This window comes from Toxotes jaculatrix, chromosome 17, assembly GCF_017976425.1.
Source record: "Toxotes jaculatrix isolate fToxJac2 chromosome 17, fToxJac2.pri, whole genome shotgun sequence".
NCBI lineage: Eukaryota > Metazoa > Chordata > Actinopteri > Toxotidae > Toxotes > Toxotes jaculatrix.
The window spans coordinates 20112726-20140590 of NC_054410.1; the positions used below are offsets into that span (position 1 = coordinate 20112726).

The following is a 27865-nucleotide window of genomic DNA, read 5'->3' on the forward strand; positions in this document are numbered from 1 at the left end:
TCATAGTATAGTATGGCGTTTTTTTCGGGCAAAAAAAGTCATACTTTAGTATGACCTCAAAAAGTCATAAAAAACGTCATAGTATAGTATGGCGTTTTTTTCGGGCAAAAAAAGTCATACTTTAGTATGACCTCAAAATGTCATAAAAAACGTCATAGTATAGTATGGCGTTTTTTTCGGGCAATAAAAGTCATACTTTAGTATGACCTCAAAATGTCATAAAAAACGTCATAGTATAGTATGGCGTTTTTTTCAGGCAAAAAAAGTCCAAATTTTTTTTGGCCTCAAAATGTCATAAAAAACGTCATAGTATAGTATGGCGTTTTTTTCGGGCAAAAAAAGTCCAAATTTTTTTTGGCCTCAAAATGTCATAAAAAATGTCATAGTATAGTATGGCGTTTTTTTCGGGCAAAAAAAGTCATACTTTAGTATGACCTCAAAATGTCATAAAAAACGTCATAGTATAGTATGGCATCAAAATCGGCCAAAAAAAGTCATACTTTAGTATGACCTCAAAAAGTCATAAAAAACGTCATAGTATAGTATGGCGTTTTTTTCGGGCAAAAAAAGTCATACTTTAGTATGACCTCAAAATGTCATAAAAAACGTCATAGTATAGTGTGGCGTTTTTTTCGGGCAAAAAAAGTCATACTTTAGTATGACCTCAAAATGTCATAAAAAACGTCATAGTATAGTATGGCGTTTTTTTTCGGGCAAAAAAAGTCCAAATTTTTTTTGGCCTCAAAATGTCATAAAAAACGTCATAGTATAGTATGGCGTTTTTTTCGGGCAAAAAAAGTCCAAATTTTTTTTGGCCTCAAAATGTCATAAAAAACGTCATAGTATAGTATGGCGTTTTTTTCGGGCAAAAAAAGTCCAAATTTTTTTTGGCCTCAAAATGTCATAAAAAACGTCATAGTATAGTATGGCATCAAAATCGGCCAAAAAAAGTCATACTTTAGTATGACCTCAAAAAGTCATAAAAAAAGTCATAGTATAGTATGGCGTTTTTTTCGGGCAAAAAAAGTCATACTTTAGTATGACCTCAAAAAGGCATAAAAAACGTCATAGTATAGTATGGCATTTTTTTCGGGCAAAAAAAGTCCAAATTTTTTTTGGCCTCAAAATGTCATAAAAAACGTCATAGTATAGTATGGCATCAAAATCGGCCAAAAAAAGTCATACTTTAGTATGACCTCAAAAAGTAATAAAAAACGTCATAGTATAGTATGGCGTTTTTTTCGGGCAAAAAAAGTCCAAATTTTTTTTGGCCTCAAAATGTCATAAAAAATGTCATAGTATAGTATGGCATTTTTTTCGGGCAAAAAAAGTCATACTTTAGTATGACCTCAAAATGTCATAAAAAACGTCATAGTATAGTATGGCATCAAAATCGGCCAAAAAAAGTCATACTTTAGTATGACCTCAAAAAGTCATAAAAAACGTCATAGTATAGTATGGCGTTTTTTTCGGGCAAAAAAAGTCCAAATTTTTTTTGGCCTCAAAATGTCATAAAAAACGTCATAGTATAGTATGGCGTTTTTTTCGGGCAAAAAAAGTCCAAATTTTTTTTGGCCATAAAATGTCATAAAAAACGTCATAGTATAGTATGGCATCAAAATCGGCCAAAAAAAGTCATACTTTAGTATGACCTCAAAAAGTCATAAAAAACGTCATTGTATAATATGGCGTTTTTTTCGGGCAAAAAAAGTCATGCTTTAGAATGACCTCAAAAAGTCATAAAAAACATCATAGTATAGTATGGCGTTTTTTTCGGGCAAAAAAAGTCATACTGTAGTATGACCTCAAAATGTCATAAAAAACGTCATAGTATAATGTGGCGTTTTTTTCGGGCAAAAAAAGTCATACTTTAGTATGACCTCAAAATGTCATAAAAAACGTCATAGTATAGTATGGCGTTTTTTTCGGGCAAAAAAAGTCCAAATTTTTTTTGGCCTCAAAATGTCATAAAAAACGTCATAGTATAATATGGCGTTTTTTTCGGGCAAAAAAAGTCCAAATTTTTTTTGGCCTCAAAATGTCATAAAAAATGTCATAGTATAGTATGGCGTTTTTTTCGGGCAAAAAAAGTCATACTTTAGTATGACCTCAAAATGTCATAAAAAACGTCATAGTATAGTATGGCATCAAAATCGGCCAAAAAAAGTCATACTTTAGTATGACCTCAAAAAGTCATAAAAAACGTCATAGTATAGTATGGCGTTTTTTTTGGGCAAAAAAAGTCATACTTTAGTATGACCTCAAAATGTCATAAAAAACGTCATAGTATAGTGTGGCGTTTTTTTCGGGCAAAAAAAGTCCAAATTTTTTTTGGCCTCAAAATGTCATAAAAAATGTCATAGTATAGTATGGCATTTTTTTCGGGCAAAAAAAGTCATACTTTAGTATGACCTCAAAATGTCATAAAAACGTCATAGTATAGTATGGCATCAAAATTGGCCAAAAAAAGTCATACTTTAGTATGACCTCAAAAAGTCATAAAAAAACGTCATAGTATAGTATGGCGTTTTTTTCGGGCAAAAAAAGTCATACTTTAGTATGACCTCAAAAAGTCATAAAAAACGTCATAGTATAGTATGGCGTTTTTTTCGGGCAAAAAAAGTCATACTTTAGTATGACCTCAAAATGTCATAAAAAACGTCATAGTATAGTATGGCGTTTTTTTCGGGCAATAAAAGTCATACTTTAGTATGACCTCAAAATGTCATAAAAAACGTCATAGTATAGTATGGCGTTTTTTTCAGGCAAAAAAAGTCCAAATTTTTTTTGGCCTCAAAATGTCATAAAAAACGTCATAGTATAGTATGGCGTTTTTTTCGGGCAAAAAAAGTCCAAATTTTTTTTGGCCTCAAAATGTCATAAAAAATGTCATAGTATAGTATGGCGTTTTTTTCGGGCAAAAAAAGTCATACTTTAGTATGACCTCAAAATGTCATAAAAAACGTCATAGTATAGTATGGCATCAAAATCGGCCAAAAAAAGTCATACTTTAGTATGACCTCAAAAAGTCATAAAAAACGTCATAGTATAGTATGGCGTTTTTTTCGGGCAAAAAAAGTCATACTTTAGTATGACCTCAAAATGTCATAAAAAACGTCATAGTATAGTGTGGCGTTTTTTTCGGGCAAAAAAAGTCATACTTTAGTATGACCTCAAAATGTCATAAAAAACGTCATAGTATAGTATGGCGTTTTTTTCGGGCAAAAAAAGTCCAAATTTTTTTTGGCCTCAAAATGTCATAAAAAACGTCATAGTATAGTATGGCGTTTTTTTCGGGCAAAAAAAGTCCAAATTTTTTTTGGCCTCAAAATGTCATAAAAAACGTCATAGTATAGTATGGCATCAAAATCGGCCAAAAAAAGTCATACTTTAGTATGACCTCAAAAAGTCATAAAAAAAGTCATAGTATAGTATGGCGTTTTTTTCGGGCAAAAAAAGTCATACTTTAGTATGACCTCAAAAAGGCATAAAAAACGTCATAGTATAGTATGGCATTTTTTTCGGGCAAAAAAAGTCCAAATTTTTTTTGGCCTCAAAATGTCATAAAAAACGTCATAGTATAGTATGGCATCAAAATCGGCCAAAAAAAGTCATACTTTAGTATGACCTCAAAAAGTAATAAAAAACGTCATAGTATAGTATGGCGTTTTTTTCGGGCAAAAAAAGTCCAAATTTTTTTTGGCCTCAAAATGTCATAAAAAATGTCATAGTATAGTATGGCATTTTTTTCGGGCAAAAAAAGTCATACTTTAGTATGACCTCAAAATGTCATAAAAAACGTCATAGTATAGTATGGCATCAAAATCGGCCAAAAAAAGTCATACTTTAGTATGACCTCAAAAAGTCATAAAAAAACGTCATAGTATAGTATGGCGTTTTTTTCGGGCAAAAAAAGTCAAAAAATTTTTTGGCCTCAAAATGTCATAAAAAACGTCATAGTATAGTATGGCGTTTTTTTTCGGGCAAAAAAAGTCCAAATTTTTTTTGGCCTCAAAATGTCATAAAAAACGTCATAGTATAGTATGGCATCAAAATCGGCCAAAAAAAGTCATACTTTAGTATGACCTCAAAAAGTCATAAAAAAAGTCATAGTATAGTATGGCGTTTTTTTCGGGCAAAAAAAGTCATACTTTAGTATGACCTCAAAATGTCATAAAAAACATCATAGTATAGTATGGCATCAAAATCGGCCAAAAAAAGTCATACTTTAGTATGACCTCAAAAAGGCATAAAAAACGTCATAGTATAGTATGGCATTTTTTTCGGGCAAAAAAAGTCCAAATTTTTTTTGGCCTCAAAATGTCATAAAAAACGTCATAGTATAGTATGGCATCAAAATCGGCCAAAAAAAGTCATACTTTAGTATGACCTCAAAATGTCATAAAAAACGTCATAGTATAGTATGGCATCAAAATCGGCCAAAAAAAGTCATACTTTAGTATGACCTCAAAAAGTCATAAAAAACGTCATAGTATAGTATGGCGTTTTTTTCGGGCAAAAAAAGTCCAAATTTTTTTTGGCCTCAAAATGTCATAAAAAACGTCATAGTATAGTATGGCGTTTTTTTCGGGCAAAAAAAGTCCAAATTTTTTTTGGCCTCAAAATGTCATAAAAAACGTCATAGTATAGTATGGCGTTTTTTTCGGGCAAAAAAAGTCCAAATTTTTTTTGGCCTCAAAATGTCATAAAAAACGTCATAGTATAGTATGGCATCAAAATCGGCCAAAAAAAGTCATACTTTAGTATGACCTCAAAAAGTAATAAAAAACGTCATAGTATAGTATGGCGTTTTTTTCGGGCAAAAAAAGTCCAAATTTTTTTTGGCCTCAAAATGTCATAAAAAATGTCATAGTATAGTATGGCATTTTTTTCGGGCAAAAAAAGTCATACTTTAGTATGACCTCAAAATGTCATAAAAAACGTCATAGTATAGTATGGCATCAAAATCGGCCAAAAAAAGTCATACTTTAGTATGACCTCAAAAAGTCATAAAAAAACGTCATAGTATAGTATGGCGTTTTTTTCGGGCAAAAAAAGTCAAAAAATTTTTTGGCCTCAAAATGTCATAAAAAACGTCATAGTATAGTATGGCGTTTTTTTCGGGCAAAAAAAGTCCAAATTTTTTTTGGCCTCAAAATGTCATAAAAAACGTCATAGTATAGTATGGCATCAAAATCGGCAAAAAAAAGTCATAATTTAGTATGACCTCAAAAAGTCATAAAAAACGTCATAGTATAGTATGGCGTTTTTTTCGGGCAAAAAAAGTCATACTTTAGTATGACCTCAAAAAGTCATAAAAAACGTCATAGTATAGTATGGCGTTTTTTTCGGGCAAAAAAACTCATACTTTAGTATGACCTCAAAATGTCATAAAAAACGTCATAGTATAGTATGGCGTTTTTTTCGGGCAAAAAAAGTCCAAATTTTTTTTGGCCTCAAAATGTCATAAAAAACGTCATAGTATAGTATGGCATTTTTTTCGGGCAAAAAAAGTCATACTTTAGTATGACCTCAAAATGTCATAAAAAACGTCATAGTATAGTATGGCATCAAAATCGGCCAAAAAAAGTCATACTTTAGTATGACCTCAAAAAGTCATAAAAAAACGTCATAGTATAGTATGGCGTTTTTTTCGGGCAAAAAAAGTCAAAAAATTTTTTGGCCTCAAAATGTCATAAAAACGTCATAGTATAGTATGGCGTTTTTTTCGGGCAAAAAAAGTCCAAATTTTTTTTGGCCTCAAAATGTCATAAAAAACGTCATAGTATAGTATGGCATCAAAATCGGCCAAAAAAAGTCATACTTTAGTATGACCTCAAAAAGTCATAAAAAAAGTCATAGTATAGTATGGCGTTTTTTTCGGCCAAAAAAAGTCATACTTTAGTATGACCTCAAAATGTCATAAAAAACATCATAGTATAGTATGGCATCAAAATCGGCCAAAAAAAGTCATACTTTAGTATGACCTCAAAAAGGCATAAAAAACGTCATAGTATAGTATGGCATTTTTTTCGGGCAAAAAAAGTCCAAATTTTTTTTGGCCTCAAATTGTCATAAAAAACGTCATAGTATAGTATGGCGTTTTTTTCGGGCAAAAAAAGTCATACTTTAGTATGACCTCAAAATGTCATAAAAAACGTCATAGTATAGTATGGCATCAAAATCGGCCAAAAAAAGTCATACTTTAGTATGACCTCAAAAAGTCATAAAAAAAGTCATAGTATAGTATGGCGTTTTTTTCGGGCAAAAAAAGTCATACTTTAGTATGACCTCAAAATGTCATAAAAAACATCATAGTATAGTATGGCATCAAAATCGGCCAAAAAAAGTCATACTTTAGTATGACCTCAAAAAGTCATAAAAAACGTCATAGTATAGTATGGCATTTTTTTCGGGCAAAAAAAGTCCAAATTTTTTTTGGCCTCAAAATGTCATAAAAAACGTCATAGTATAGTATGGCATCAAAATCGGCCAAAAAAAGTCATACTTTAGTATGACCTCAAAATGTCATAAAAAACGTCATAGTATAGTATGGCATCAAAATCGGCCAAAAAAAGTCATACTTTAGTATGACCTCAAAAAGTCATAAAAAACGTCATAGTATAGTATGGCGTTTTTTTCGGGCAAAAAAAGTCAAAAAAATTTTTGGCCTCAAAATGTCATAAAAAACGTCATAGTATAGTATGGCGTTTTTTTCGGGCAAAAAAAGTCCAAATTTTTTTTGGCCTCAAAATGTCATAAAAAACGTCATAGTATAGTATGGCGTTTTTTTCGGGCAAAAAAAGTCCAAATTTTTTTGGGCCATAAAATGTCATAAAAAACGTCATAGTATAGTATGGCATCAAAATCGGCCAAAAAAAGTCATACTTTAGTATGACCTCAAAAAGTCATAAAAAACGTCATTGTATAGTATGGCGTTTTTTTCGGGCAAAAAAAGTCATACTTTAGTATGACCTCAAAAAGTCATAAAAAACGTCATAGTATAGTATGGCGTTTTTTTCGGGCAAAAAAAGTCATACTTTAGTAAGGACCTCAAAAAGTCATAAAGAATGTCATAGTATAGTATGGCGTTTTTTTCGGGCAAAAAAAGTCCAAATTTTTTTTGGCCTCAAAATGTCATAAAAAACGTCATAGTATAGTATGGCATTTTTTTCGGGCAAAAAAAGTCATACTTTAGTATGACCTCAAAATGTCATAAAAAACGTCATAGTATAGTATGGCGTTTTTTTCGGGCAAAAAAAGTCCAAATTTTTTTTGGCCTCAAAATGTCCCAAAAAACGCCATACTATAGTATGGCATCAAAATCGGCCAAAAAAAGTCATACTTTAGTATGACCTCAAAATGTCATAAAAAACGTCATAGTATAGTATGGCATTTTTTTCGGGCAAAAAAAGTCCAAATTTTTTCTGACCTCAAAATGTCATAAAAAACGTCATAGTATAGTATGGCGTTTTTTTCGGGAGAAAAAAGTCCAAATTTTTTTTGGCCTCAAAATGTCATAAAAAACGTCATAGTATAGTATGGCATCAAAATCGGCCAAAAAAAGTCATACTTTAGTATGACCTCAAAATGTCATAAAAAACATCATAGTATAGTATGGCATCAAAATGGGCCAAAAAAAGTCATACTTTAGTATGACCTCAAAATGTGCCAAAAAACGTCATAGTATAGTATGGCATCAAAATCGGCCAAAAAAAGTCATACTTTAGTATGACCTCAAAATGTCATAAAAAACGTCATAGTATAGTATGGTATCAAAATCGGCCAAAAAAAGTCATACTTTAATATGACCTCAAAATGTGCCAAAGAACGTCAACTATACTATGCCATAACGTCATAGTATAGTATGGCATCAATATGGGCCAAAAAAAGTCATACTTTAGTATGACCTCAAAATGTCATAAAAAATGTCATAGTATAGTATGGCATTTTTTTCGGGCAAAAAAAGTCCAAATTTTTTCTGGCCTCAAAATGTCATAAAAAACATCATAGTATAGTGTGGCATTTTTTTTGGGCAAAAAAAGTCGAAATTTTTTCTTGCCTCAAAATGTCATAAAAAACGTCATAGTATAGTATGGTGTTTTTTTCGGGCAAAAAAAGCCAAAATTTTTTTTGGCCTCAAAATGTCCCAAAAAACGTCATAGTATAGTATGGCATCAAAATCGACCAAAAAAAGTCATACTTTAGTATGACCTCAAAATGTGCCAAAAAACGTCATAGTATATAGTATGGCATCAAAATGGGCCAAAAAAAGTCATACTTTAGTATGACCTCAAAATGTGCCAAAAAACGTCATAGTATAGTATGGCATCAAAATCGGCCAAAAAAAGTCATACTTTAGTATTACCTCAAAATGTCATAAAAAACGTCATAGTATAGTATGGCGCTTTTTTCGGGCAAAAAAAGTCAACATTTTTTTTGGCCTCAAAATGTCATAAAAAACGTCATAGTATAGTATGGCATCAAAATCGGCCAAAAGAAGTCAAAAAATTGTTGCAGTGTCAAACGAATTTTCATCGGGGGACAATTTTGGGCAAAGTTTGGTGACTTTTGGAGCACATTCAGGGGTTCAAATTAGCCGAAGAAGCAGCGGAAGAAAAATAAAAGAGGAGAATAATAATAATCCCTTCAGTTACAATAGGGCTTTGTACAAATTTCGTGCTTGGGCCCTAAAAATGGAAGTCAGCATGTTTGCCCTTGTCTCCACACAGCAGCCACACTGCTAAAGTGTATCCACACAAAAGTGCTCAGTGGCAGCTCCACCACATCAGGTATCACCCGCTTCACAACATCTGTGCAGCTGTAAACTGTTGACCCCTATCTGCTCCTTTAGCCCGCTGGGTCATGTCCTGAAGGACTATGGGTAAAAATACAAAGAGACGTGCAAACACTGGGGTTGTTTCAACAAATGAGATAAGAGCAAAGGGTGAGTGAGGGTGGAAGGAGGAGCGGGAGGAGGAGGGGCAAAAGGGGGGTGGTGGTGGGGGGCTGATGGTGGTAGTGGGAGGGTGAGGGATGGCTCGTGCCAAGTGACACAAACCCCCCTTGGCAGCCTAATTAAATTTTCCACTTTTCCACACTCACATTAAGCATCCATTGAGCCAGAAGGAATAGACGCACCAGAGGAGTCGACCCCAGGAAGAAGATCAGCCACCACCCCCACCTCCTCCTTTCCCATTCCTTCATGTAATTTCACATTTCTGTTCGATTAATGATTAATGTTTTTACCTAAGATTTTAGAATCTCAATCAATGACTTCACTTACTTACCACGTCTTTGTGGTAATTTGTTTGATTAACATGTGACGGCTCCCAGAAAGGTACAGTATGTTTCAGTGTGTATTCCTTGATTGACAGGTGTCTCTGTGTATCATAGTCAGTCTGTGGTGTGGCTGCTTACTTGCCCCACTTCGGCTCAACTCCGTCTCCGCCCTGCCACTGAAATTTTTCTTTTTTTCGCTCCAAACGACTGACAAGATGCCAGCAAGCTTCAAAACATGGCTTCAGAGAACTCATTGGTAATGTCACTGACTCTATGAACATGTTTTTCCTGTAATCTCAGCTCATCATAGTGCAGTCCACAAAAACACACAAAAAAATGTTAGGTTGATTTTATTTCCACTTAAAGTGAAAGAGACGCCTGAGAAGAAGAAATTAATATTATGTTCAATAACATATGGAAGTTTGCATAAGCCTGAATCCACACGTGTTCGGTAAACCCCAGGCACAGTTTAAAATTATATATAAATTCTATTATTCAAAAGTCATATTACCCAAAACATTCATTTTGAAAGTATCCAAAGTTTATTTTTTTGTTTTTGTTCTAATATTTTTGACTTGTTTTCCATTGTAAATAAAAGAACTTCACCACAGAGGTAGGAGTTATTTTTAAATGATCTGAGGACATTCATTTCCATTTTGGCTTTGATGATGGAAAGCATATCAGTCAGATGAATAAAGTCTCAAAGAGTGGAAATCAGCTGTTTCATCATCGATGATTACAATAATTTATTTGTCATACATTTGGAAAAACTTTTATCAAAAATGTTGATAAACTTTAAATGTCGGTTTATATGGAAAAATCTCTGGGTACCTCCTCTGGGTAAAGGAGCATAGGATGACATATTGCTGTGCCTCACTACAGTCTCCCAGAGCTGTTAGCATGGCTGTAGACTCTTGACCAGTTCAGACTAGATTATTTTATTTTGATTTTTACCTGACCTGGTCAGTGATTTAAATCCTATCTGGAACATGTATGAGCATAATTTTCCCCCCTCCCACAGCACAGCAGTAATAAATACAGCCACAATTGCCTGCTGTTTTTCACTGAACTCACTGTGTCCTCCTGTAATTTAAACCCTATCTGGAGCAACATCCTTGTATTTTAAAGTGGATTTTAGACTTCTACAGCTCTTCTTACTGACTTCTGTCTGAAAATGGATTTAAGTCTAAAATGTTTTTGCAAATCTTAAAGAAATATGTGAACACCAACATACAGACCTATCTATAAATCAAAGCCATCAAGGGAGCGAGACCCCTTAAAAGCTTGTCAAATGGTCTGATGTAATGTTAGGTGCAGGTACTGGTACTGGGATTGTCTTTAGTGCTGCTGCACGTCCATGTCTATTACAGACCACAGTCTGTAATTTCACGATGGTTAAAATGCTGGAACGATGAGCTAAATTACTGAGGAGCATTTTGTATTCTCCACCTCCCCCTGTGCTTTGTGCTCGTGTTGTAGAGATGACCTTGTTTTGTTTGTCACTATGACCAAAGGTAGTGTCGATCAAGCCTCTTCCTGTTTTTTTTTTTTTATGTATACTCGTTGATTTTGTTGGATTTTGCTTTTCTATTGAACATATTTCTGATTTGAGAGTATATAAATAAAACTGCCTTCTTATCTCAAATTGTAATTAAGGTATCCGAATATGACATGTCATGGAGTAAGATATCACAGAGTGGAGCCAGTCTGAAAGCTAATCACTTACAACACTGGTATCTTCCCATCTGATTCCACAACACATTTTCCTCTAAGGACGCAGATAAAACAAGCTAAAACAATGTGGATTATTTTACAGGGGAAGATAAGCCTCACAGTGGCATGTGAGAGACTAAGTGAGATTTTGGCAAACGCAAAGCTGAACACAAAGAATTCTTTATGTTAACACTGAGAATGAACGATTGCCTCTAAGGACATGCCAACAGCACTAATCTTCCCTTAAGCTTTAACAGCACATGCAGTGAAGTTTTCCAATACAGCTCTGCTTGATTAAGAGTTTCAATTTCAATATGGATAATGCTATATCTGAAATCCACTGTTTTGTTCCAGAAGGGTGAGTCTGTCGACTTTACAGTAACAGCATGATTCAGCCTCCAGTGCAAAAACTCGTTCTAAACACTTTTACCACTTCCTGGGAAAAAGCTTTCGTTGCACAGGAAGTGATGTGTTTGTGTTTCCAGACTTCCAGAAGAAATGGGTAGTTAAGACAGGTAGCACAACAGATCAAAAGCCATGAAACTCATCATCATCATCATCTGAAAAGCCAAAGTAAAATGATGTCACCCCACCACCCACACTTTTACTTTGACAGTTTCTGGGAAGTGTAGTGCAGAAGACAAAACTGCCTCAGAAGCTTAGCGCTGAACACAGATTCAGATAAAGATGGAGATTTAAAGGTGGTTTTTCTCCTCTGACTTTATATTGGCTTGGTTCAAATAATCATAAACCATGGAAAGGAGTGTGATGGTTTTTCAGCTGAGGTCAAACACCAGCAGGACGACTCAGTTCCTCAACCAAAACCCATTAACATTCCAAGCTGCACAGCCCTCAGCCTGCTCTCAGACCAGCATACTCATAAATTATACTGACAACCTTGTTGACGGAGTGAGATAAACTTGCCCATTGTGTGCGAACTGTGGTTGCACAGAGATGCGTCTCTCAGACACACTATTTGATTTGACTGTTTGGGGCCAACAACGAGGAAAACAACACACAGAAGGACCAAAACAAAATAATACGCAGATATAAAACCCATTTTTGTCACGCAGCCAACATTTTCCTTTCCTTGGTTTCTATTATCGAGGGGGGGGGGGGGGACTTTTGTTTTCTTCCACTGAAAACAAGCAGTCCAGTAAAAGTGGAAGGAACGTCAGGGTCCTGTTTATTTGCGAGCTGCAGGTGGCTGTGTTGACCGCTCCGTGCCTGCTCAGAAGTCCCCCGACCACTCGCGCTCTTTTCTTCTCTCAGACCCTGTTATTTGTTCACTTCTTCCACCACATGCTCCAACATTTCCCCTTCTCTCTCTCTCTCTCTGCTGTTTTTGCCCAAGCAGCGTTCCATTCTTCTTTGTCTCGAGGTACAGCATGTCTGTGACGCACTTCCTTCCATTGTATCAGGAACTGATACCTTAATGTTTGTGAAATTACTGTCAAGAGTGCGCTCGGGTGTGCTGATTGGAAGGTGCTGCACGCTTAAAACAGGTTTTTATATGTGTCTTCACGTGGCTGTTTACCTGTGGTCACTTGATTAAACAGAGCTGCCTGCTAAATTACAGAATAAAGCACCTTGCTTCACTGCAATCTCCTGTGACAAAATATATTTTAGACATGCTACCTAGAGGACCTAGAGCACAATGGCATGAAAACAAGTTGTCGCTCAAGTTAACTCAGATGAGGTCACTCGGTTTATTTCCCTGCTGCAGCAGCAAACAAGCAAGAAAACATTTTGTTGCTATGTGATGGCATTTAACAAGACGCTTCCCTGATTCCCATCTCACAGCAATTCCAACTCTGCTCTTCTTTTAGTTTGTGGTCCTATTCAGGAAAAGGATTGTTTTTTTATTTTTTATTTTTTCATTTATTTATTTTGTCACATCTAGAAAATCAAATGGTTTAAATGCATTTGTTTACTGTAAAAAGAGATTCATCCTCATATCCAGCAGTGTTGATGTGTGGGCAGGTTTCAGGTTGCAACACTTACCCTGCAGGAAAGTAAGCGCTTCTCCCAACTGCAACCTTTTCATTTAACCACGCTGATTGATATTTAAATAAGGAGAACTTAACATAATCAATATTCAACAACATGACATATTTAGCATCAAGCCCAATAATTACCATAGAAAAACCTGGACCTTCCTCCAAGTTTGTACTTATCGGGAAAATCAATCAATCAGTCTCCTCTACTTTCAGTGCTTATAGGAATAGTACAACATTTTGCAAAATACACTTCATTGTGTTCTTGATGAGAGCTAGATGAGAAAACTGAAACCAAGTTCATATGTGTTGTTTCAATATAAAGCTACAGCCAACAACCAGCTATCTTAGCTTAGCATAAAACATGGAAACAGGGTGAAGCAGCTGTCCTGGCTCTGTTGCAAGGAAACAAACAATGTTCCTACCAGCATCTCTAAAGTTCCTTAATTAACCCATTATATCTTACTAAAATACTAAAAAACATGCTATAACCAAAGTCTAAAAAGGGACAAGTTGTTGCTATGGAGCATTATCTGTGTCCCATTTTTCAAAAAGAGATACCGTAGCCCTGCAGGAAGAAGAACAAAGAACAACAAACCTCTGGCCGAGGTTTCATGTTTCATTTAATTTCTCTCACAAAATTGCAACTTTCATTCTGAGCCCATTATGCTGATCCTCAATGGTCTGCCGGTCGTCCGGCAGATCATTGAGGATCTCCAGCTGACGAGCTGTGGGAGAAAAACAACTGTTCTGCCTGGACCTGCGCCCCGCGCTGTTCACCGGACATTAAAAGACGCACCTTTGGTCACCATGTAAGAGCAAGAGCAAGTCTCGGGGCTGTATTTAGCTAATGAGAGCAAAGTGTTTGAATTCATTCCAGATTTAGACATGCACACCGTAACCCACATGGAATTCAGTATTTGATCACTTGTTATCTTTCTTTTGTTTGCGACCTTTGTAGACAGGTGCTGCATGCTCTGTTTTTCTCCCTCGCTCTAAGAACCTTTGTCTTCATCTCATCACACACTGCAGCACTGGGACCTCAGTGCTGGTTGAGGTGGATAGAATTCAGTGGGTAAAGGCCAAATTGGGACTGGTCCTCAAGTTAAAGATCCTGTGTCTCTTTCACCCATATGCACACTTCTTCACCTTTGCGTCTGCGAGTAGCCTCATTCCCTCTCGCTTCCTCTCATCAGTGCACAGCTGCACACACACAGACACACACATGCACGTATGCACTCACCCTTTCATCCTCTCTACTCTTACACTCAGTCTTACGCCGTTGTTCTTGCACATTGCCTCACTACCTCATATCACCATTTGTGGATTGATTATTACATTGCAGCTCATTATTGATTACACCCATAGACTACAAATGTAATTGTAATACATTAGTTAATTTTTTGTTGATGTTTTTCACATGGGTGCTCCACTGATTTAGTACTGTGCTAACATAATGTTGGGAGACTGTGGGAGAAAGAAAGAAAAAAAAAAGGTGCCAGAGACTAAGAAATCCTGATTCTTTGTCAAATTTGATATTTAGTTTGACCCTAGTGTGTGTCAAACTTCAAAAAACCCACTGGATCCTACAATTCCTATAATGCAGTTCCAACAATGTCCTTGTTTTGACCATACTTGCATCATTATTGCCAATGTCTTTTGAACTCCACACATCTATAAATCCAAAATCTCTAAGCCCAAACTGAGACGACCCTTATGACATCATCAGGGTTATTTTCTCAGACTTCACAAAGCCCCTCTCCCCCACCACCACCACCACCACCACCATGACCACGACCATGATTTTACTCGCCATGAGAAGTGACATGATCTTCTTGTGTAAAATTGTTGAAGTGCCCCTTTAATTAGCTGTTATATAAAGACAGTAAACAGTATTTAACCATTACCAGGTTCATCCATTCCTAGTTGCAACTTTCACTGAATGCATGAACAACAAGTGCTAATTAATTGTTTTGGTTGACATAACATAAATGTATCTGTCTGGCTTGCATATGAACAAGAGGAAGATGTTGTCGAGCAGCTGCCGTTTTTTTTTTTTTTTTTTGTATACCTGAATGTGATTGGCCTTGTTGGAGGATATGCAGCCAATGAATTCATATTCTTCTCTCCACAATCCCACACTCCAGAGGTCAAGAACGATCAAATTATCCCTCTGCGCTGTTGTGCCTGACTGCTTTACAAGAGTCACCAAGGCAACCAGTAAATGAAATCACTGAAGGATGGTTACTTTAATTCACAGGAGCTGTCTGCCAGTCTGGCATCCAGCCTCTTTTTAAAGCCATGTTCTTGCACAGTGGGCATCCTGATGAAACTGCTGATTAGATTTCTATTTAAAAAGTCCAATCTGCACGATGCGCTGTGACAAGAGTGCACATGTTTGCCACTGCATTGTCAGGCCAAACCAAGTCATATGGTATAGGATTCAATAGATTTCATGTTACTGTCAACAGTGTGGGAAAAAGACAAGGGAAAGTGTTACTCACTGGCAGGTCTGCTCAGCTTCCTGTATCATGCAGTAAACTTAGCAGCAGTGCATTGCTGCCTCTTTGCAGTGTTGCATCATGAAACACAACTAAACATAAATGTGTTAACAGGCCACTGGCACAACAATAAATCCCACTGTCAGTCACGCTGATTCTTCTTTAACCCACTCTCTACTCCCCTAGTCAGCACTTCGGTGCCTGCGTGTGTCCTACTGGCTGCACCTGAGCCGTGAGATTAGCCATGCTGATCATGTTATCCAGGTTAAGGTATTACAACATGACAGGTGAGTGACGCTAAAGGGAAGAAAACAGAGGAAGGCAAGGGCAAAAAAACTAAACAAAACAAAAACAAAACAGAAATTAAACCAAATTTCATTGTGAATTTTGAACTTGCTGACTTGAGGAAAAGTTTCAGTTCAGAGAAAACAGTCTCCTCCACTCTGTTCCACTGAGTTGTTTTCCCTGCTAGTTATTTAGCTCTAAAGTGAGTCAGTCATACTGTAAATTCTATGAATGCACTTTTGAGTAGGTTTACAGTTCATCTGAATCACGCCTGAATTTAATCCACAGCGTCTAATAACAAACAAACGACAGGATGTGAGTGGAGGTGATGACTTTTATTTCAGATTTATACACAAACTCTCGTTCTAACAATCCTCTCTGAGGTGACAGTGGAGTAGCCGGTGGCAGAGGTATTCTGCTGTACTTGGGTAAAAGAAGCAATGCTTTTATATAAAAATGCCCCATTACAAGTAAAAGTCCTGCATTCAAAATGTTACTTGAGTAAAAGTGAAAAATGTACATAAAGAATGTAGCATATTAACTCCTTCATTATTATAAGCTTACTATATTACTGATATCTACACGTCAGCAGTATTGTAATGTTGTAGCTGGAGGATTTTTTTTTCATTTACTCCAGACCATAGAGCACCACAGACAAAAAAATAATAAAATAAAAAATACACAACAATGTCGCCCTGTAGCAGGAAGGTGCAACGCAAACCATTTAAACTAAGCCAGACTATTCTTTAACCAGATTCACCTGTAACTTTTGGCTTATTATAATAACAAATGAATGTAAACATAGATGCGTACTTGTCTCCATGATGACCCTCTGTAACCTATCCATGTGCCTTTATGCTCCACCAGATCTGGTTGGGTGGTTCTAACTCTACTCCATTTGATGGAATCTGTAATAGAGCATCATGTTTAAAAGACTGTAAAAAGTAGAATATTTGCCTCAGAAATGCAGAGTTATAAAGCAGCACAAAGTATCCAGTGGAAACAACAGAAAAAGTGCATGTTTGGCATTTTGTCCGTTTATTCTTTTAATTGTAAATAATAATTGATTTTTAGATGCTAAGGGCATCGCGTGCATAAATTGGTGTTAAAACTGTGAAAACTATTTCACCTCTCTCGACCGACAGCGCTTTAACCATTCGGATTTATCAGAAGGTACCTGAAGGCAGCATTAGGGCCATCGGCCCTCTGGCGTCACGAGCACCTGTATCACTGCCAGGTAAGCCTCTTGCTTATCGTCTGTCGGTGACGGCAACCTGGATGAGATGTTCTATGTGTGGCTGATTCCTTATGATGTATGATGGAGAGACACCGACGCTTCAGTGGCGCACGACCTGCGGATCAGCCGGCCCCAGTGCGCACGCTGACCCACGAGCCTGACCCGACCTGACCGTTTTCCCCGGTCGGCTCAGCTCTGCAGCAGCGCTAAGTCCCCGAATCTGTAGTTTAGCATCAATATCCATGACACTAATAAGTGGAGCAATAACGTCTGAGTGACAGGCATCACATAACGCTGTTTGTTGTTGATTCCAAATTTTTGCTTGATATCTCATTATGTACTTAAAGATCAAAATTGGACTCATATAGGAACAGAACCTGTCACAGTGCCATACCTTGCTTCACCCAAATTGACGCCGATGGGTGCATCTCAAATTATATTACTGCATTAATTATAGGACTATAACAGATTAGATTTCCTCAGGCAATTTAGGAGAAACTGTGTCGCTTAGCAACACCGTTACCCTTCAAAAGCTGTGCCGTTGGCAGATGATAAACATTAATCATTAATTAATATCATTCAAATAAAGATTTATTGAACATCTGCGTGCTCTCTGTCGCCTTTTGAGAAACCAAAAAGAAAGGACTCGGAGCGGTACTCCGAGTGACTTTAAAGAAGCCTCTCCACAAGAGCAGTCACAGATCGCTACACAGGTCAAAAGGTAATGCAGCGAAAATGACACCCAGTAACTCCGGAACGGGTGACATATCGGAGGGCTGCAGTACCTACAGTATAATTGACGTGTTCATGTTATGAGCAAGCACAGAAACTCGGTGCCTCCGCGGCGAGTGGTCACCTCAGAAACCCCCCTGCAGATTATTTTCCCTCTGCACAACTTCCCCCGACTGAACAACTGCTGCTGAAACTTTTTGATGGGAGCGACTCTTTCTGGCAAAGAGATGCGCGGCAAACAGCTTTAGGAGAGCTCAGCATAACCTGTTATGGTGATACAGATTAAAATAGGAACCATGGCAGATTGGATTATACTTAATACGCCATTTCATATCGTGTAACGTGTCATATTCTGGGCGCCGTGCCCTTGTTTATGAGGTGCGTCCGAATTACAATTAGCCCACATTTCACTGAGATTCCTTTGAAGCAGCCTTGCTGCACTGTACCTAATGGGCCACATTAATCTGACCATGAGCGCAGGATCACGCTGTGTTTTGTGCCATTCTTTGGCTCTCCATGCCACCTGTCCAAATTACGCACAACGCGCTGCCGCCAAATAACACAAAGACTCAATTGTGGAGAAACGCCGCATGTCCAATCATTTTGAGCGCTTTTTAAAAAATTATATATATATTAACGGGAACAGAAGCAGACGGAAGGATGGTGAGCCCGCGAGTCCTCTAGCAATAGAAATAACGGTGTTTTGTTACATGCGCGTGGCCTCGCTCTGCTGTCCATAGATTTTAGTTTTGAACACAGATGCGGAAATCGAATTAATTTTTGACACAGGAAACTTCCAACAGACGCTTTTAATGCTCTAAACTCACTCTGAGTGTGGGTATGTGTGTACGCGTGCCCCTCAACACGAGACCAGCACGCGTTCACACTGTCTTTATCTCTATACCTTTAAAGCTTTAATATTTTTTCGCTTTCCTGCGCTGATGAGTAACCGGACCGGGACCCGAGCGCGCTGTGAGCTCCGAGTCCGGAGTGCAGTGCGCGAGGGGAGGGAATCCCTCCAGTGTCTGACGCTTCCTTTACCAAGGAAACCCACACGCGCTCTCTGACGCAACTGCCCATTTCAGGAAACATGCGTCAATGGACCGAAGCAAGTCAGACAAATAGTGAACTCCACAGCGGGCACTGACGTCCGTGACAGAAAAAAATACATCTCTCCAGACATATTTTTGCCACTTTTACTGCATCCGTGTGTTTCTATTACATCTCCAGTGTCCGCCGGGCGAAGCATGGTCACGGCGGATCTTTCTTTTTCTCTGCCTTATCCAGAGACGACCCCTCCCTGGACGGAGTCGCAACGCCCAGGCGTGACGTAGCTCTGTCGTTGGTGTTGAAAAGCCGTTGCAGTTCTTCATAGTGCCATTGAAGTGAGTCATCTCCTGCTAGTGTGGTAAAAAGGAAAAGAAAAAAAAAAAAAACAACTTAGAACTGTTCCGTGAACAGCAGAGAGCTCGGACAGAGTGTGTAGTAGGCAAGGCGACGGAAAATATTCAGAAGATTAGACAGGCAATAGGCTTTAAAGCGAATGTTAACCTGCGTGAGTCACTCTTTAACTACAGGTTCACTTGTCTCAACTGGATTTGGCTGCTGAAGGTGTGCTACTGACTTAAGGTTGAAGTTTGCGCACCTGAGAGGATCTTAAATAGTGTAGTTTAGGGTTTACCTGCGGCTCAAGAATAATTAAAGCACAATAAGACGTAGCCTTTAAAAGAAACGCTAAAAAACAAGAAAATTTTTTTTACTCTAACTCGCAATATTTGTAAGATGTTTTAGGTTAGTTTAGAGGAGCATTATTTGCACTTTGTCTTTGCCTACTCTTCTCTGGATATTCCAAATTAACAACGTCTCCAGTCAGGATTTTTCTGTTGGTGCCTTTTATCTGCGAGGATTTAAAGAAAAAAAAACAAAAAGGTTTCAGAGCTCAAACAGTCTACTGAAATCTCCCTCTTTCCTGGATCATGTACCAGGACTACTCCGGGAACTACGACACCTCGTCCCGCGGCAGCAGCACCTCTCCGGCCCAGCCAGAGTCCTTCACAAGCGGCAGCAGCACGATCGGAAGTCCGATCTCTACCTCAGCGTACCAGGTAACACAAGGAAACGCCACGACATCACCTACAAATAACACCCTCTTAAGAATTTGATGTGAAGGCGCATTTTTCGCTCATACATTATAAGGACTATAAATGTTTAGAGCACGTAGGTACCATACTCTGAGCTGTATGCACTTTGCGCTGGTCTGGCAATAAACTGGGCAGAGCTGGAGCTTATAGTGAATGCAACAGGCAAGTGCTGCTTGATTCAGGCATTAACGCGAGGGTTTGGATATGTCTGATTTTTCTCATCCAGGAGTTGAGTCATTGTGGACATCCGCCGAAGCGCATGTGTTGCTGCAGAAAGAGCTTTCAGTTCGGTTAAAGTAGTCGTGCCAGATATTCCTCTTATGAGATTATCAGAAATAACGTGCTTATGGCTCGGATTGTAGGTTAGTTTGATCAGTCGGGTCTCGGGGCTGCACGGGGCACATTCTGAGGCGCGCACAGACGCACGGAGCGCACGGCCACCAAAAGCCTGTGTTTTCTTACCCCGACAAAATGCCAAGAACCCTGTTGTTGCGCTTCTAACAACAATCCCTGTAATTAAACCCCCCTCTCTGGGTTTCATCAGAGGCTGTGCTTTCAGACATTCTCAGCGAGGTATAACCTACATATATACTGTCTCTGTGCCGGTGGACGGCTATGAGGACGCCATGTCCTTATATTCACAAATGATAGGATACAAATCCGGGAAGAGGCATGTTGTTTACCCGCACCCAAGTCTTGCATATAGTACAGTTCTCTGGAAAAGCCGCGTCAGGCTCACGCAACATTACGGTAAACGACTTTTGGCCCGTATCTATCTTTGCTCTGGTTCCCTGTAAACACACACTGGCAGCCTGTTTCCCATTACAGCGGGCTGGAACATGACTTCTTTGTTAGGTTTATTGAGACATATCAAAACAAGGCATTTTTCCTCCTTTTTATTAGACCAATAGAATGTTTTATCAGACCAAAACTTTTAGCAGGCTTCTCTATATTTAGTGTAATGACTCCACTGAATGCTTATGTCCTTCACACTCCATTGCAAACAATTTATTCAAACGTTTTTTGTTTTTGTTTTTTTTTTTTTACTTTTAATTCTCTTATACTGAAGCCAAGCCCTCCGAAAATTCCGCTCACATAATTCTGGCTAACTATCTGGCTTGTTACAGCTGGCTGCTTCCCCCCTTTACTGGAACTGACTGCGTTTCACATGTGCTTAACAAATCCCATACACAATGACTCACCAGATAAACAAAGTTCCAGTAGACTGCCAGGATATCCGACGGAAAGTCGGGAATAACGGGGATATGGGGACGTGCATAAATTAGGCTCACAGGCAGGCAGCCCGGCTGTCTGTCTGTCTGTCTGTCTGTCTGTGAGCTCCAGAGACATGAAGCGATGCTGACCTGACACCGGTTCACATACTGGTGATTATGATGCAAGTCATATTCACTCATACATGAAGACCGTGCAGGATTGTACAGTTTATTTGAAACGGCGTGTCTCTCTATTTGAGGGGTTAGGGGACATAATTTGAGAGGCTTGGAGTCATGTTCTTGTCCCATTAGCAATCTGCATCCCATTATACCTTCTGATGTCCTCACACATTGACTACTAATGCATCACAAGCATGTTTTTTTTTTTTTTTTTGGGCGGGGGGGGGGGGGGGGGGGGGGGGGGGGGGGGTTTAAGGGTTGATTCCAAGAATTAAATATTAATTTCTTTCTTTTATCAGATTTTGTATTTTAAAATAATTCCTTGTGGAACGGTTTATTAATTAACAGAGAAGGTTTAATCCATCAAACAACCTTTTACGTTTTAGATCTGACCTGTCTATAGAGCAGCTAAGAGCATATTAACCCCCTCCACCAGTCCAGATATGTGTAACTCCACGGCAGAGCTCAGTTTTTTTTTGTTTCATGGTTGTTGTAGTAAAGTGAGATGAACTGGACACTTTGGGCTTACCCACATGATTCACAGCATGTGTCACTGTTCCACTCTGTGGGTTATATTTGCCTGTGTGGACTGAATCATTACTATAAGCTTGAAATGCGGAAAAATATGAATTTAATAATGGTGGGTGGTGCTGTGCGTCTCTGCGATTGTCCTGTCAGTAAAATGAATCAGGTCCCATCAACAGAAACTGAGATGCTTAGAGATAAGTTGTTGTTAAGATTCATGCCCTGACTCCACACCAGCACATACAGGCTGACTCCCCTACACGTGAGCGCCAACACCACTTTTCTGGAAAATTTTCTTCCATCGTGCAGCCTCTCTCATCACGCTTCTCTTGTTCCTTCTCTTTTCAGAAGTACAGGGTCGACATGCCCGGCTCCAACAGTGCCTTCATACCCACCATCAATGCAATCACAACCAGCCAAGACCTACAGTGGATGGTGCAGCCCACTGTCATCACCTCCATGTCCAACCCTTACTCCCGCTCCCACCCGTATGGTCATCACCTGAGCAATGGGCCGGGGCTCCTGCACAACACACTGGCTCGGCCCGGGGTCATCCGCTCCATCGGGGACACCAGAAGCCGACGCAAGAGGGATGAGCAGGTGAGGGGACTGGGGACGACAGGGTGGGGGCAACATGACTGCAAAAAGACTGCACTTCGACTGCTGTCGAAGTGCTGAAAGCCAAGCAAAATACCTTATTACTATACCTGGAAATCACTGAAAAAATATGTTTATCATCAAGTTTATTTTATCCTGCCTTTAAATTCTTTGTGTTGTTACTCTGCTTATTGTCAGGCAACAGCATCATCCAGCTCTTGTTTAAATTCTTGCTCTTCACTTCGTATTGATTGTGTGTGTCTGTCAAGTGGCTCTTATTTTACCTGCCGTGTTCCTTCTTTGCTCGCCCGTAGCTCACCCCAGAGGAAGAGGAAAAGAGGAGGGTGAGGCGTGAGAGGAATAAGTTGGCCGCCGCCAAATGCCGCAACCGCAGACGAGAGCTCACCGAGATGCTCCAAGGGGTGAGTAGAAATCTGTGCAGCCACCAGAGCAGATCAGAATCTTCCAGCGGGTTCTGCTGTAATAGTATAAAACAACCACAAATCAGTGTAAGTGTTTTAGGATTCTGTTCCTCTTATGTGGCAAAGAGCTCAAGCTAATAAACACCCAGCCGTTCACCCAGCGTTTTGGTGAAATGTGTCACGCTTACTGCTGATGCAAAAAATCAAAAAAATGTCCCAAAAAAGCAACAAAAAGAAATTAAATTTCACACAGAGAGTGCACAGTGCACGGGGTGGGTGGAGGTGGTGGAGTGGAGGTGGGGGTGGGGTGGGGGGGTCACACTTGTTAAGAAGTCTGGCAGGAGTCCAGATTTTTGATGAGTGATTGAACTCCACACCTAAATTCACAACCTCGTATTACTGGTTTGACTCTCGCTGCGTCTCTGAGTGCAAGGTCTGAGTGAAAAGATGACAGGCGATGAAAAGCTTTTTGTCTCGGGCAGCTGTAGACAGAGGTAGGGCTGTCTCGCGGCCCTGCCTGGCAGACAGTAACGGCATCTAAATTGACTAATTAGCCGAATTACAGTGAGGTTGAGCTTGTCAGGCCTTAAAAAACCCCAGGAACGGAATTTGCTGTAGGCAGCTGTCTTCATGAATGCAGGACATTTTGTAAAAGGGGCAAATTGCTTGTCTCACAATCCCACATAGAGACATGCTGCTTGTGCACACACACACACACACACGTATATACACACGCTTCAGCCAGTGCTTCCAGGGGAAAAAAAAGCCCTTCCTTCTTCACTATTTTTTTTTTAATTCCAAAAAAGGAAGTGTCGCTTTCCAGTGAAAAGAAGGAGCAATATTCCTGCAATAGCTCCTCTTTGATTTACTGATATAAGTCATATAAGTATCCCACTGAGCACCTCCTCTCTTGGCTTCTTGAGTACAACTTCCTCATACCTTTGCCCATGAGTCAAAGTTCTCAGACAGCATGTCAGCATATCATTATCTGTCTGATGCCTGTGACTGGCAAACAGCTTTTACAGGATCTGTCTTTGTCTTTCATATGACATATTAATGACACATTGTGGATGCAGATCTCATATCTCTGAGACACAAACAATGTGCGTTCATTATGTGGAACTCGAATTCAAGCAGAAGGCTTCGAGATTACACATTGTACGTCTAAATGGCCCGTGACAAATTCTTGATTTAATGTGTTGCTTGTGCCACGCTCTCTCTCTATGAGAAACCATAGCAAACAAACAGTGCCCTCTTTTGACGCTTTGGAGGAACACCCACACAGTCGCACTGCCTTGTTGTTGAAGTAACTGAAGCCTGATTAAAGTAAAAACTTTGATCAGGCTTAAGATCTTTTTTTTTTTTTGGAGCTATGAATTTTGTCTCTGAATATCCATGAAAAGGCTGTGGTGGTATTTGTTTTTATCAACTCAGAATTAACATGCGTAGGTCGTCTTGGTGGCCTTGTGGTTAAGGTGCCAACCATGAACTGCAGCATCCCTGGTTCACATCTGACTGGAGATCTTTGTTGCATGTTGTTCTCCCTCATTTATGCTCATCTTACTTCAGTCACTGTCAAATAAAGGCAAAAAAATGAATGTGAAATGAAAATGTGCTCATACGTCTTGTTTTTCTGTCAACAGGAGACTGAGAAGCTGGAGGAGGAGAAAGCAGACCTGCAGAAGGAAATCGAGAGCCTGCAGAAGGAGAAAGACAAGCTGGAGTTCATGCTGGTTGCCCACAATCCCGTGTGCAAGCTGCCCATCGAGGACCGCCACCAGTCATCGGGGCACCAGCAGCACCAGCAGCACCAGCAGCAGCAGTGCGCCCCGCTCCCCCTGACCATGCGCCCCAACATGGGCACCCGGGCTCAAATGAACCAAGTGGTGGTGAAGCAAGAGCCGGAGGACAACGAGGAGGACGATGTGGGCAAGCCTCAGCGCTCCGTCATCAAGCCCATCTGCCTGGGTGGCGGCGGTGTCAGCGGTGGGATATACTGCACAGATGGAGACAGCCTCAACACACCGGTGGTGGCAGCGTCCACCCCAGCCGCCACACCCAATGCCCCAAGCCTCATATTCACCTACCCGAGCATGCTGGAGCCCGAGAGCCCCTCGCCCTCCTCTGAGTCCTGCTCCAAGGCCCACCGGCGCAGCAGCAGCAGCGGTGACCAGTCCTCAGACTCCCTCAACTCGCCCACCCTCCTGGCCCTCTGAGCAAGGGCTCGGCTCGGCGCAGCTGAGAAACAAACACTGTGGCTGAAGGCAAGCATGAGGATCGACTGCGCGCCCCCCGCATCCCTCACCCCCCCTCCCCTCCAGTGTCTTTAAAAGACCCAAGAGCACATTCAATTCTAAAGTCCAGACCAAGCTGACCATGTGAGCCGTTTCCCCTCTGCAGGGAGACCCACAAGGGCTACGCCGCGTGTTTCTTCTTGTTCTGCTTCAGTGTAAAATTTTTTTAATCGTAAAAGTGTGTGCACCAATCCTAAAAAGTGTCATCCCTTCGCCATTTCAACTCGAGTGTCAACTTGTTTACCGGGCAGACAGTTCTGAAGAAAGCCATTGCCAAAGTGTGGCAATTGTGAGTTGATGTGACTAAAAGTAGAGAGCGTGTTCTTAATATATATATATATATTTTTAAAAAATCTGTTTGAAAAGCCATGCCGACACTTGCACTCCGCCAAGACGAATCAATAAATCACTCAACGAGGTCAGCGTTTTACTGGAATTTCCAAGGAGAGAAAGAGACAATGAGCAAAGACTTCCTCTCGTCTTTTTTCCCCCCCTTTAGATTTTGTCCTTTCATAACTCGGACCTTGATTCAGGAATTGCTACCACGAGTGTGTACACATTTCTGATGTTATTTCCATCTCTTTAATTGTATTTATGGACTGTGCTGATTAAATTTTACAAAGTGTTTTGTTGAGACATTGTCCTCTCCTTAATATGCCTGTAGAAAAGCAAAACGGTCACCTGCAGGGTGACTTAAGCACTCCTCAGTGTTGCAAACGATACGAGCCAACTTTCAATCAATGACTAGTTCCTCAATACTCTATACCTTCTATTTTGCCATAGTGGCTTGACTTTACAGTAGTATTGGTGTGCTTTTCCTCAGTGATTCTGTACCTGAACTTTACAACCTGTTTATGACAAAGTGTATGTGATTTACATTGATGTCAGGGATATCTCTCTGGTGTAGTAGAACCCCATCGTAAAGAGCATTGCAGGACTGCTGGCTGCTGAATGGTCTAGCCAAAGTGTTGCAGAGTCGGTACTAAATGAGTAGGGACGATAAACTTCATCACTTCATTGTGTCGCATTGAGAAAGGTTTGTCTTTTCGCTCAGACATAAAGGTTTGAACAAAACCCTCCTCCACTGGATGCCGTACTTCTTTGTTTCCCACATTCTCTAAATACAGCTCCTACCTTTTTCAACACCGCCTCTCAGGGCAGGTCAGGTTTCAAAAAGCCAAAAAGGTTCGTATGACACATGTAATCCTGTAATTCGTCCGTCTTTGTCTAAAAAAGGAGGGATTTTGCTCAAATTCGGAAAAAAAAAACAAAAAGCCACTGTGGTCTAGACTGTCGCCAGCTGCCAATGATGTCAACCCTGTTTATACTGTGTTTGTAAATCTGTCACTTTTAGTAAAGAAACGATGTTTAAATTCAGCTCAGATGTGCTGATTTATGGGCGTATGAACATATGCCAACATGGAGGTACTCGATAGAAGCTCAGCAGAAGCCTTACTGGCTTTAAACGAGGGCCAGACACAGTTTGCATTTTGACTATAAGGAACCTTAAGAAAGGGATAAAGAGACTCTCTCTACAGCTGGCCTGAGATGAAAGAGGGGACACCTTGAGAAGATGTAATATTTCTGAAGTTCAATGAAGCACTTCTTTTTCATTATTTTTTATGTGTGTATCTTAAAGGGATGAGGGATTTCAATAACGTGCACTGAGAAGGACACAACAGCGATATCTGGGACTTTTTTTTTTGTTTACTTCAAACATTCCTAATGAATATAACGTAAGGGGTTTTACAGGAGGGGGTGTCATCCGTGTTCGAACCCTTTTTGTTATCAGGGGAGTAGAAGTTGTGGTCGGAAGACTTTTGTTGCGCTGGATGCAGAAAACAGACTTTGAAATTCAATACGAGCTGCTGCTACTTGTTTGGAAAAACCATATTGGCTATTTATATTTCACTGGAGTTGGGTTTAACATCACTGGTTTAAAGTATCATGTGATGCAGCAGGACATCTTTGATCCTACATGACGACATAAAGAGGTGAAATGATAACCAAAAACTTTTACTGTGGGCAAGTCTGATGTCTGTATGTTGAAATATTCTGAAGCCCCTCGACACATAGGAAAGCCATTGACTGTAGATCTTCTACTGTACATGTCATCTACTGTCTGTCGCCTGTTTTCAACTACTATTACTTCTTTTTCCAAATGCTTTAACTGTTTAAAATGATTCAAAATTAATAAAAAACAGCAATATGTATAGCAGTGTTTGTTAATTTAAATGAATAATAATAATAATAATAAAAAAAATCATTTTCAACATGCAATTGTCCCTTTTCGTTCATGGGAATGCACCTACAGTAATTCAGGTAACTGACATCACCCTTTTTCCAAAGGCCTGTGATTCAGTCCAGTGTTCAAAACATCACCACGCTGTACATCACTTTTTATCACTTCAGATTAAGAAAGACATTATTTTTAACAGCCTCTTGGTCCAATGACAGAGAACACGGTAATACTGTAATAATCAAGAATGTACAAGATATTTATAGTTTATACAGTTTATACAGTAAAGGCTCAATTTTAAAACGATTCCCAGATAAATGTTTCCAGTGCAGAGATGTGGAATATACAGACTCTATAGAATGTCTGTAATATAAAGAAATCCTTTTCCTACTAAGTAAAATAATGTTAAAACAAATCAGTTAGAAAGCATCATTTTTCAGTTGAAAACTACCAGAGGAAAATAGCCTTTAATCTACAGTAGATTCAGTATTTGAAATCATAGTTGT

General features: G+C 39.3%; 1 protein-coding gene across 1 annotated transcript; it reads left to right on the plus strand.

The window, feature by feature from the left end:
- Nucleotides 1-19138: 19138 nt before the first annotated feature.
- fosl2 (FOS like 2, AP-1 transcription factor subunit) lies at nucleotides 19139-26447 on the plus strand. Its single transcript, XM_041060404.1, has 5 exons — nucleotides 19139-19302; nucleotides 19733-19852; nucleotides 22156-22407; nucleotides 22719-22826; nucleotides 24470-26447. The coding sequence occupies exons 1-5, from the start codon at nucleotides 19291-19293 to the stop codon at nucleotides 25040-25042; spliced, it is 1065 nt and encodes a 354-aa protein (XP_040916338.1). The 5' UTR covers nucleotides 19139-19290; the 3' UTR covers nucleotides 25043-26447.
- Nucleotides 26448-27865: the final 1418 nt, after the last annotated feature.